This window comes from Cnephaeus nilssonii, assembly GCF_951640355.1.
Source record: "Cnephaeus nilssonii genome assembly, chromosome: 10".
Taxonomy (NCBI): Eukaryota; Metazoa; Chordata; class Mammalia; order Chiroptera; family Vespertilionidae; genus Cnephaeus; species Cnephaeus nilssonii.
This window is the reverse complement of record NC_137081.1, coordinates 12416888-12429180: the sequence shown is the minus strand read 5'-3', so window position 1 is coordinate 12429180 and position 12293 is coordinate 12416888. Positions and strand designations below refer to the sequence as shown.

Sequence of the window (12293 nt, the reverse complement as noted above, 5' to 3'; positions counted from 1 at the left end):
AAAAAAAGTGGGGGGTCACAGCTCTTCCCAATTCGAAAGAAAAATTAAAATCGCTGGGGCACGTAGCTCAAAGGAAAATTGGTAAATTAACAAAATGAAGATACAAAATATGTATGACTCCTATTGTGAAAGAGAAAGTAAATAATTTAAGATGAACTGTGAGGTAGGAAAATTCAGTTACCAAAGAGACAAAAAAAAAAATAAACCCAACAAAATTATGACTTGGTTTTAGTGTCTATTTCTTTTCCTCTGCAATCACAGAAAGCAGGGACAAGGATGGCTGGCTGCACTCATAGTAGCCTTCGACATGCAAATTATTATTATTTTGCCAAAGTCATATATTTCTCTCAGGCTCAATATATGCAGCCATTTTATCCTGATTTACAAGGCTCTCTGTAGTCAATGTATTTCTATATCCAGCCTGAACCTGAATTAAGAGCTTTGACCTATTTTGGCTTTCATTTTTCATCTGAAATTTCATGTTTCAAACTGGCCTCTACTTCATGAAGCAAAGTACCTCAACTCTAGCCTGTTGATGGCCTTTTGCCTTTGGGGAAATGACTGTTAAACTTTCATGGCCTGGCTACATTAGCTGGGTTACCCTTCATACCCATAAAGTTGAAGGGATACCCAGGCATTTTACAACCACTATCTAGAAAGAGGTAATGACAGGCACAGCCACATTACATTTATTGCACACGAGACCTATAACTGCCATCAGGGGACCAAGGTAAAGAGAAAAGATGTCCGACAGATGTCATACTCCCTGGAGTATTCAGTCTCTATCTAACCTAATTTAAAAACCAAGTCAAAATGTATCTTTCTGGGTAATGTATTCTAAAACAACTTCCAAGGCAGCCCCATGAAATAATTATGAGCCATGCATTAAGAACATCAAGTCCAAAACCCATCTATACATTCTGATCTGAAATACATAAAGAAAACACACACACACACACACACACACACACAAAACACACAACCAAAACACACACACACACACACAAAAAAAAACAACAACAACACACAACACACCTGTTTCTCTATTTGAGTTCATTTTCTATCTCTACTCAGCACCACCAAGTGATTAGATAACCTTTGAAAATAGTTCACGGTTACACTGAGAAAGGGATAGGCAAAGCTTATAAAGTATAAATGATTGAATGATTTTACCTGTCATCACTTATTATAGTTTGCTATGCAAAATTGTCCAGGCTAAAGAAAAGAACAGCATGCTCATCTGAAATACAAAATAGTGATTAGAGGAGGGAAAAATTGAAATGGAAATTTAATGGGCGTCAGTCAAGTCAAAGGCAATAACTGATGTTCAGCTGTCTGGGGTGGGGCCCTGGGGAAAGAGACAAAAAGTAAAGCCTAGCAAGTCAGGCTAACAGCTTGCTTTACATAAGTTGTAGAACTTAAACATCACAATAACTTGGAGAGAATGTGTTATTATCCCCAATTTACTGATGAGTAGACTGAGACTCAAAGGGATTAATGAAATCTGGAGATGGAAGTACTCCAGGGACAGATATTTAACGAGGTTAGGTATGAATTTGGCAGTGGTGATGTCTGTGCTGTTGTCTGTGGTGGTGGAAGAGGAGAAAGAGGAGGGTGAGAGTGAGTGTATGTATGTGTAAGAGTGTTCTTTTTAAAAACTCACAGTATAGTGCCATTATATAGATTTGCCCTAATTTCAATAAGATATATAGTATATTTTAGTATAAATCAAATGAACATGGATGCTTTAGATTTGGAGAGTTTAGAAATAAAAAGTTGATGCCTCTAGATTTTTAAAAATACCTTTGTCATTAGGGCTCTTGATTTAGGTTTTTTCTGTAGACCCTGAACCTTAAAGCATACATACACTGGCTCAGTTAAGAAATAACAATAAAGAATATTCAACTGATGGGCTAGGAGGAATAGAGTTGATGCAAATAGGTGCAAACCAAGTTCATTATTTAGATTAAAGACCACATTTCTTTAGAACATTTACTTCAGGTATAAGAGGGCTTTGTATACTGAAACAGACACAATTTTTATACTTAGCTTTTTGTAATGGCTTCATGTGAAGCTGGTTTAAAAATAACCACCCCATACTAATATGTAGCAGATAATTTTTTTAAAAAGCAAGCATACAGTGATTTGGCATCAGTACCACAGTGTGCAAAGTTCTGATAACATATCTGCTGAAAATTCAGTGTGGCCTGGGCAGATGCACTCTGTTACCTGCTAAGACAGTTGCAAAGGGTGAGATGACGCTGTCCCTTCTGACTTCTTGCCTTCTTCATAGCACCTACTACAATCTGAAATCATCTCAACTATTTTGAGTTAATTGTTGACTCTCTCCCCATCACTGGAATGTAAGTTCCGAAAGAGCTGTGGCACAGAATCAAATGACTGCTAATCCCCCTGAGCGGACAAGGGGCTGCTTTCTCCCAGAGGTCTCCTAGGCAAATGGCTCACCACTTCCTGGGAAATGCCTTGTTATGAGTAGTTTTCATGGTTATGCAATATTTTCCTTATTTTTGTTTTAAATTCAAGAGATTAAAAAGTCTGATTTCTCCTTCCTTCACGATGACAAAAAATATACCATAAAAGTGGGGATTTCATTGCTTATGCACAGTGTCTAGAACAGTGCCTGATGCAAAGCAGGCCTTTGCTGAAGAATAATTACTAATGTGCTTGGCAATGCGTAGGTATTCGATATATGTTGTTAATCAAATAAATGAGGGCAAACAGAATTTAAAAGCAGAGATGAAGTTTCTATTGGCACATTTTACACTCTGTTCTTGGTTAATCCATTAAAATGGAGTTCAGTAGGCACAATTCCTTTGAGAACAAAATCACAAAAAAATATACAGAAAAAGGTACTTGGTCAACAATATCAAGGTTTTCCATTCAGGATCCCAAACAGATGACAATTCAAAGGCTTTTGAAGTGAGTGGCCTATAATTTGAAGAGGAGAATACAGCAGCTATGATATAAAAGAATGGATTTTAAACACAAATCTATGGCAGAATGCAGTTTAAAGAATATAAAGATCGACAAGGTTATAAATAATTGAGAAATCAGACACTGATTCCTGGGTTTTTCATTCTAGATAGGGAAGATTTTTGTTAGCCAAAGGATATTTCTCTTCAGTGCTTAGGAAGTATCTGCTAGACCCCAGGAAGTAGGCTGAAGGCTGATAGCAATGGGCGTGTCTATTGAGAGGTTTGAGCTTCATTCACTCTTTGGCTACAAAGAGCCACAGGCCATAGGGTAGTGCCATAAAGAGTACAATGCCTAAAGGAAACCAAACACATAATGGAGGAATTTAAGCGGTTTGAACCCCTAACGTTCTCTTTCAACAGCAGGCAAACAGGATACAGGGAAACTATCAACGTGTGTGGGTTCCAGCCCTGCCTATTTTTCCATGATAATTTATGGCCTGTGTAAGCCATGGTGGAATCTGCAAGGTCATTCTGAAATCAGCACAGAATAAGCATCCTGGGCCCAGACAACACATGCGAAGATATGAATTAATGAGATCCGCCACAATTTTTCAAAAGGATCAGGAGGAGGTCAAATTAATTAATCAGCTACACTGTACCACTTACTATATATCACCAACAGGAGTGGATCAGCTAATATCAGAAAAGCACACAACACAACTTTTTTACAAGCATAGCCACGGCCAACATATTTGCACTTCAATGATGCAGGGTGTGGTGAGGAGAAGGGAGCAGAATTTCAGTCCTCTCTCAGGCCCTCGACCAGGTGCCACCATACACGGTACAAGTACACAACCTACATTAAAGCCCGAGGTTCAGGAAAGCGTCTGTGAAAAAAGCTAATGGAAAAAATAATACATATTTAAACCACACATCTAACTCCTCGGGAACCTTAAAGCAATCAATCTTTTTTAAATAAGAAAGAAACTAAGTCAATAGCATCTGAGCAACAGATGAGAATTAAGGCGAAATCTCTTGGCTAATGGTAACAGCTTTTGTGTTCTTTGTTGTTGAAAATGTGCAAGTAGCAGGAGCTCCAATATGCTCACAAACTCAGATGCAAAAGGCTATGGAAAACAGTTGCTATTTTTACACCAGAGATAAAATCAAACACCACTTTTCAGATCTTAATTTTGCTGAAAGAGTAGAAAGGAACAAACCCTGAGTTGCTAGATGTCTAAAGGATCTAGGAGGCCCTGTGATTTCTAACAGAGGAAAATATAGCACGCATTGAACAAGAGAAGACGGCTCTGTGTTATGGGCAATGGCGTATGAACCTGCCGAATCCAATCATCTGCAGTAAAATATCAAGTTAAGACTTAATATAGTAATATTCTAGAAAATGGGAAGCTCTGACAGTTATTTATATTTATAGACGATTCTAGTTAAGCCTTTATAGAATTTTTTTTTCCTTATCAATTACTATTACATTAAAGAAATAGTAATAATTATGATGATAATTATATGAGTTTTCTATTGATGCTGTAAAAAAGTGTGACAAACTTAGTGGCTTAAACAACAAAAATGGGCTGAAATTAAGGGGTTGCAGGTCTGTGTTCCTTTCCAGAGGTTCTTCAGAGAGAATCCATTTTCTCGATCTTTGAGAGATCTGTCTACTGGTATCAGTATTATTTGTGTCCCCTAAATGTCATATATAGGAGTTTATGAGTATGTGAAACAGAGTTTATTATTGTTATTATTTAATTATTGCATTATTTTCCCTATGTGCCAGAGGCTAAGACCAACAGTAGTTAGCATATCAATGTGATATTCAGCAGGGCTGAAAATCAGCATGATATTGCCCTGCTGTTGGCCAAATGGCTCAAGGCAATCTCCTAACCTGATAATCCTTTTATTGTTTATCAAACTTTACCTTTGATATGCCTGTATGCATTCCTAAAGGGCAAATGTGTATTCAAGTGAATAGAAGCAAACGGGGACCCAGAAGTCAGAAAGCTTCTCCACTAGAGGGAAGTTTTCCACCTGGCCCTCCATGCCTTCTAAATTCATATTTCTTGACTAGTGTCTTCATTTGTGCATCGGCCCCTTTTCCAGATCCTGAACCCTAGCCTCAAATGGATGCGGCATTCACACATATGAACAACTGTTATATGTAAACGATTGAACAGAGAGGATATATTCATATCTATCTATATATCTATATCTATATCTATGAATAAAAAATATCAAATGGAATTTTCCATTTCTATCAGAAATTTCAGTTCAAGATCCAGACACTGAGAACATCTGATGACAAATACCACTCAGCAACTTTAAGAGAGAGATATCCTAAGCGTTTAATATGAGGGCCAAAGTGATTCATCAACTATCCCCTCCTATCACTCATCTTTAGTCCATGGGACAGAGGGTAGAGACTGAGAGAGGTTTTCTGTAATGAGAAATTGTAAGAGTAAGGAAAGTAATGAACAGGGGGTTTCCATCTCTCACACCAACAAAATTAATGGGGAGGCTACAGGAAATCCCCTCTAAAAATGTGAAGGCAATTGCATGAAAGGAGATTGTCATCCCACTTCCTACATATTTGCTTGGTGACTTGCAAACATTTACTGATCTTCCCCAGCATGAGAGCATTCCTGGGAGTTTGGCACTTGGCCTTTGAGTTAGGGAGGAAGAGCCGTGCCTTTGTCTTCCCTGGAGAATTTTGAGGGTGGCAGGCTGGGTGGGCATCCCGGGGCAGGGTGAGGAGGAAAGGGACCGGGGAAACAGGCTGTACTTCTGGCATTTGGAGGCACAAGAGATCACCTTTCCCGTGAGCTGAGTGGTTGCAGTAGAGGAAGTTAGGCTATGGCCATCTCGGACTGTGGTGGACCAGCTGGGGTGAGGAGGCCCCAGGGCTGTGTGGGCTGAGATCAGAGGGCCTCAGGAAGTCAGGGAGAAAATGAAACTCCTCTATCACTATTGGTACAGTAGGGAGCCCCCTGAAAAATTCACAAAAGTGGCCCACCAAAGGGCACCCACAGCCTGATTATACCAGGTACAACCAGTTAAGTAAAACCCTATCCTTGTTGTAATAGTGCCTTCCCCCTAGCCCTACCCACCTTGGCTTCAGGCTGAGAAGCAGGTGTGGTCCTGACACCAACCCAAACGCAGGGGGTGTTTTCGGACTGGACCTGCGACCATGCCTAGGCAACGGAGCAATGGCACATGAGACCTTGTCTCACACCCCCACGTGTCAGGAGGACAGGTATGCCGGCCTCTGAAAGTGGGGAAACTCAGGCTCAGGGCAGTAAGAAGTATGTGTGAAGCCCAGCAGCTACTGCATGAGTTCAGACCAGTGTCATCTGACTCCGGACCCAGTGACACCTCCACTGGACCTCAGAGCCCCTGTAGGTGACAGCCAATGTGTCCACAGGCCCGGCCGTACACACCTAGACTCATGGGGGTAGAGAAGGGGTGTGTGGTTCATCTGGTCAGTCTTCTTTGATTCAAAGAGATTGTCCTAAAGGTCACAGTTAGGACTCACATTTAATTTATCCGCATAGCACTTTGGGACCAAGGGCTGCGGGGATTGCCCACGTCTTTGACAACAGATATAGAATAGCTTCCTGTCATGACCATGAGTTTCTGAGCCACTCAGGAAGTCTCCTGCGTCCGCAGAAAAGGAGCAAGCGCGTTCTCAGTTTAAAGTTGTACGCATTCTGCGGAATGCACACAAATGGGGGATTTCACCCCGGGGATACGAACAAACGAACACATGGAAACCAAAACCAAGTTAGCCTTCAAAGCAAGTCCCTACCTCAGCATGGCACCAAGCCCCTTCCGCTTTATCTTCCTCTCTGGATCTTCACTCTCCTCCTTCTGCTTCTTCTCCTTGCCTTTGGCTTTGCCCTTTTCCTTCTTCTTCTCCTTCTCCTTCGTCTTTTTGGCTTTCCTGACTTTATTCTCCAGGTCCTCCTGCTCAGAGTTCCCGGGAGGGGCCGAGTCACAGTTCAGGGCTCCGTGGCCGGAGTGAGAGCTCCTATCAGACAATCCGTCTGTGCAGAGAGAAAAATACCAGCACACATGGTCAGGGGCACCCCGTGTTAGCATCCCAAGAAAAGTTAAAATGCAAAACGCAGAAGAGTGACTAACAGCGCTCTGCAGGTCTCCCCTTCCCCGCGGCCACGGGTACCCTTCGAAGAGACAGCTTCCTAAATCTGGTTGGGTGCAGGGAGTGGGAGGTGAGTAGGACAGGTTTGATGCGTGGGAAAGCCCGGATCTCTCTGACCGCCAGCTTGTTAACCTGGATCAGCCCAGAAAAAGCACATGCTGGGCGACAAGCAGGGGGAGTCATTTCCAGGAGAGGCTTTTGAGCCGCAAGACAACCCGCCTGCTTCCCCCCCATTAATGCGGTCGGTGCTGGGGTGGATGCCGCTTCTAATGGCTCCAATAAGAATGTCAGGAAACGCAGACCGAGTGCCCCCACCCGCAGGGGGAATGACAGCTGGTCCTCGCAGGAAAGTGACAGCGAACATTTCTTTCGCATCTGCGCAGTAGAATAAATTGCACACGGCCTTATGCAATCCCATGCTCGTTAAGCCAAAGGGCAAAACATAGCGGGGGAAATGAATTACTTTTAATATCGAAACTATAATTGGGATCCTGAAAGCAGTTTTCTCCGCAGTTCAGCACACACTCGCGCCCGTGATTCGTGGATCACAGCGGCAGGAAGGAGCCACGGCGGGAGGCAGGGGGCCCTACCGGCGTCCAGGTCCTCGGGGCCGTCGTAGGACTTGTCGATGGCCGCGCGGAAGCTCTCGTTGCAGCCGCGGCCGCGGACCATGTGCGGCCGGGGCCGGTGGAAGGGCAGCTCGCTCTTGCGCACCTCGGCCACGGCCGTCTGCAGGCTCTCCAGGGAGCTGGACTTCTTCAGGCCCAGCGTGGGGCCCAAGTCCTTGCTTGGAGATTCTGCAAGAGAAAGGCAGGCGGTCACCTCTTTTCTACCGAGCTCGCGGGTGGCCTGGGAAGGTCTGCTGTTCCAAAAATGTCTCTGTTTGGGCATCCTACAAAAAGGAGGCTCCCTGAGTGGGTGGTCGTTGGGGAGAAACCCCAGCTTTGCCTCTTGTTGTGATTGTGAGCAAGTGGTTTGACTCCTTTGAGCCTTAGTTTCCTTTTGTATAAAGTTGTGGAAAAGATTTAAAATGATATCATATGTAGAAATAAACATGTACATGAACATATATGCATATGCACACACATGCATAAATATACATTTGAAAGGTTATAGCGGTCTGCAGAGATTCTATTGTGAGAGTGTGTATATGACTGTGTGTGCCCATGCACACACACTTGCACACATACGTACACAGAGCGCCTAACGTAGTGGATGCTGTTCGCCAGTACCCATCTCAAGCACCCCCATACCCCGTAGCTTTTATGACTTCCATCACTGCTTTTATAATTATTAAGTACCCTACACACAGAAATCAAAGAACACTAAAGTGATTGCAATTTTTGTGATTAAATACTTTACCTTACTCTGGTGGCTATTAGTGCATGGTGAATACAATTTATTTAGTCTCTAGATAAATAAAGCAAAGCGAGAAAGAAAATAACTTTTCTGTGTGAATGCTTATTGTTACAAATTATTTCTATTTGGGTATTTACTAAGGGGCAGCTTTTCTATATGATATAATATTCCAAAAAGAAATAAGCAACACCTAAATCGGTTTTAGTAATTTGTGATCTGATGTACATTATTTTTCATTTGCACTGTTTGTCTTGCCCTGTATCTGCCTCCTTCCCCTCATTCCCACCCATGGCCAGCTCCCTGCTGTCCACAGGAGTAGGCTACACAAATACCAGCAGCACAGGCTCACTTTGTAGATGGAAGGGATTCTATCAGGGCTCTTTGCCACCAGAGCCAGGGCTCATGGTCCTCTCCAGCTACGAAGATTATGATGATGACGAGGCTACACTTGCATTACTGGAAATAAACTCCTCTGCAGGCTTTCAGTAGATACAGATGGCGTGTGTACATAAAGTACCTACACTTCAGTGCCCAGCACACAATAAGGCTCACTGAACTATGATCAGTATCTTTGCTCTTCTACTGTGCCCACCTTTAATACTAATTGCTTACCACCGCACTAAGTAATGCAAAGAATACAAAAGAAGTAATGCCTATACAAAGGTGAGATGCCTACATAAACACACAAAACATTAAAGAAACAACACACTCCTTCCATAAGTCCTGCGTATATTAAACACAGTCAAAATAATTACGATAATGCTGACAGCTAACGATGCTTAGTCCTGTTCTAAGTGCTTTACTTGGATTACGTTACTATAAGCCTAAGAGTTGTGCTACTGCACTATTGTTAGCCCCATTGCAGATGAGGAAACTGAGGCACAGAGCAGGGAAATACTTGGCCCAACGTTATACACTTAAGTGTCAGAACTGGGCACTGTCCTGCGGCAGCCTAACGCCACCCTTGCTGCATCACGCTGCCTAACGTCATCTGGCCTCTGCTTTCTTCTTGATTATGGTCAGGCTACTTCAAGTGGCCTCCAGGTTCCTCGTCTCTATAAGAGCGTTAGTTTAGATTAGCCCTGAGTCTAGTCAAGCAGGCAAACTACAAAAATTGGATCTGTTTTTAGTTTTATCATTAACTTTCAAGAGGCAGTTTTGCACTTTGAACAATACACATGATGACAATAAACACTGCATTTCACAGAGTGACAGTGCATCTCCAATAAATGCAACAGAGATGAGACCAAGCCAAAAACAAAATTCCAATAGATTTCAGGGACATATTTCAGGTACTACTTGCAAGTCATAAATATTGAGAATACATTCCTACTAAATCCATAAAGGGAGATGTTTCTTCTATTCGCAGGAAGGAAGGTAAGTTGAATAAACAGAAATCGAGTAAGATCATTTCTGACAAGAAAACAAAAAAGCAACATGGAGGCTTGGGGTATTGAAGCAACAGTAAAAGCTTCGGAGTTTACGGAAAATATTTTACACCATCAAGCCCTAGGGATGTTTGATAGGAAGTTTGGTGAAAATACGGAGAAGAAAGTGAGAAAGCCTCATCCTTCTGTTGACAATAGTAACCATCTTTTATTTATTAATTGTCATCCAGGAGATTATATTAGAACCCAAACTGTAAGTATTCACTCACATCAACCTCTAGCAATAAATTCCAGGGAACATGAAAGTGAATAAATCATCCAAGATAGAAGGCATGTTTTCTAAAAGGAGCTCATCTGAAGATTAGTGAGAAGTTATATTTGAGAAGAAACAAATACATTGCTGCTCATTCTAAGAACACTGAACATTAAGGATTCATGGACTTTGTAGGATTAATAGAGCCAGCAATGAATTCACTTTGTTTTTTAAAAATGTGTCCTTATTGTTGAAAGTATTACAGATGTCCCCTTTTATTCCCCCATGGACCCCTTCCCTACAACCTCTGCCCCCCCCCCCCCAACCAAGCCTACCACACTATTGTCTGTGCCCATGGGTTATACAAATATGCATATAAGATTCACTTTGTATGAATAGACATCACAAATTAGAAGCATCAACTGATGTTGGCCACAAATGACAACATGGCGCTCTTGGATCCAGTACATAGTAATACTAAATCAAAAAGGGTGGTTGAGACCTATGTTGTAATGTGGACTCAGGGGTTTTCAGGCTTGAAACCAGTGTTTATATTTATTCCCAGGGAGTAAACAGGATGTAGCAGTAGAAGAAAGGCTGATGGTAAAGAGGAGAATCCAAATTCAGGAAGGTTTTTACAAGGACTTACAAGTTCAGTGACCTGATGGAACTGAATCTCCAACTGAAAGGGGACTCTGACATGGACCTTGACCAGGTCTCACATTTCCTTTATGTGTCAGAAGGATTCTAAGGAGAGGTCAAGGTTACTGGTTGTGGGAGGGATTATTAGTTAATTGATGGGCATCAGCACTCAACTGCAACAGAACCTTTGGAAAAAAGTACCCTACCATATACAGATTTCATGATGTACAATAAAATGTTACATTCAACCCCTCTTTTCTATTGCCCTCGCCAATTCCAGCTTAGATTCACATTGCATTGGGAATTCCGTAGCTTTTAGAATGGGAAGATTCACTGTCTATTTTTAGCCTAACTACCCAAATATTTTTTCTAGGCTCCCAATAAAAGAAAAGGTCTCTTTGAAGGGATAGTATAAAATAAGTAATTAATCAAAATAAAAATCTCAGTCATTCTATTCCATTGAAGTCACCCTTAAATATGATCACTCCTCACGTTTTCATCTGTAGCTGATATGATATTGGCTGTGGCTGAGTTCAAGCAATTGTCTGAGAGAGTGATCTATGAATACCACGTGTTATCAGTCATGGGGTGGACTTTGTCCAAATTTGAGTGTTCATTTGTCCCACTTTGAGGATCTATAGAACTGATCTGGGTACGACTGTTCAGTGATTTCCAGGCCAGCTTAGACTAGGTGCACAGGCCAAGGAATACATCTTCCAACGCTTAGTAAGAAGGCTTTATTTTGTAACCTATAATTTCTATGTCCATTGACCATGTTCTCTGAGATCCTGATAAACTTATCTCACCATCAGAAATATGAACCGGACACACACAAACTTCTCAAAATAAATGATCCAACAGTTATCAAGGTGTGAAAAGAGGAATCTTCCGTGTCAAAAATAGGCAGTATAATAAAAATATTCTGTAAATTCCATGTGCCAAATATTCCCTTAAAATAAAGGCCTCTGAAAGAAATATGACTGTAATCTTTTTTTTTAAAATGATTTTGATAAAGGAAAGGGGAGGGAGAGGGAGATAGAAATATCAACGATGAGAGAATCATCAATCAGCTGCCTCTTGCATGCCTCCTACTGGGGATTAAGCCCGCAACCCGAACATGTGCTCTGACCGAGAATTGAACCGTAATCTCCTGGTTCATGGATGGGTGCTCAACCACTGAGCACACTGGCCAGGCCGTAGTCATTTTTAAAAAGATGTTATAACACTTTCAAACATCCTTCTATTTTCAAATGAGGGGGGCTGTCTTGACTTGGTCCCAGAAGACTTCCTTATGTAAAGGGGAATTTCAGGGTCATGTCTCTTGGCCCCACCCACCCTCAGACACATCCACTACTCCATGCCATCTAGGAAAGTAGTGTCATGAAGAGAATTGGATACACAACACCAAGTTTAAAGATTTAAAGGAGTCCTGCCACCAGTTCTCCCGGGAGTATTGAAAATGTGAGTAGAGGGAAGTTCAGAGCTCCTGCGTAGGTGGAGAGGGGTCACTACAAAACAGATTCTTAAAAGACTGAGAAACCACT

The 12293-nt window shown here is 41.9% G+C and overlaps 1 protein-coding gene across 1 annotated transcript in view; it reads right to left on the bottom strand.

The window, feature by feature from the left end:
• PARD3B (par-3 family cell polarity regulator beta) overlaps positions 1-12293 on the bottom strand; it is a 902602-nt gene that overhangs the window by 272348 nt on the left and 617961 nt on the right. Inside the window, exons 17-18 of the mRNA XM_079783005.1 lie at positions 7698-7904; positions 6754-6991 (exon numbers count right to left, since the gene is read on the bottom strand). Of these exons, the coding sequence (XP_079639131.1) occupies positions 6754-6991; positions 7698-7904 (445 nt within the window). The remainder of the gene's footprint in view (positions 1-6753; positions 6992-7697; positions 7905-12293) is intronic.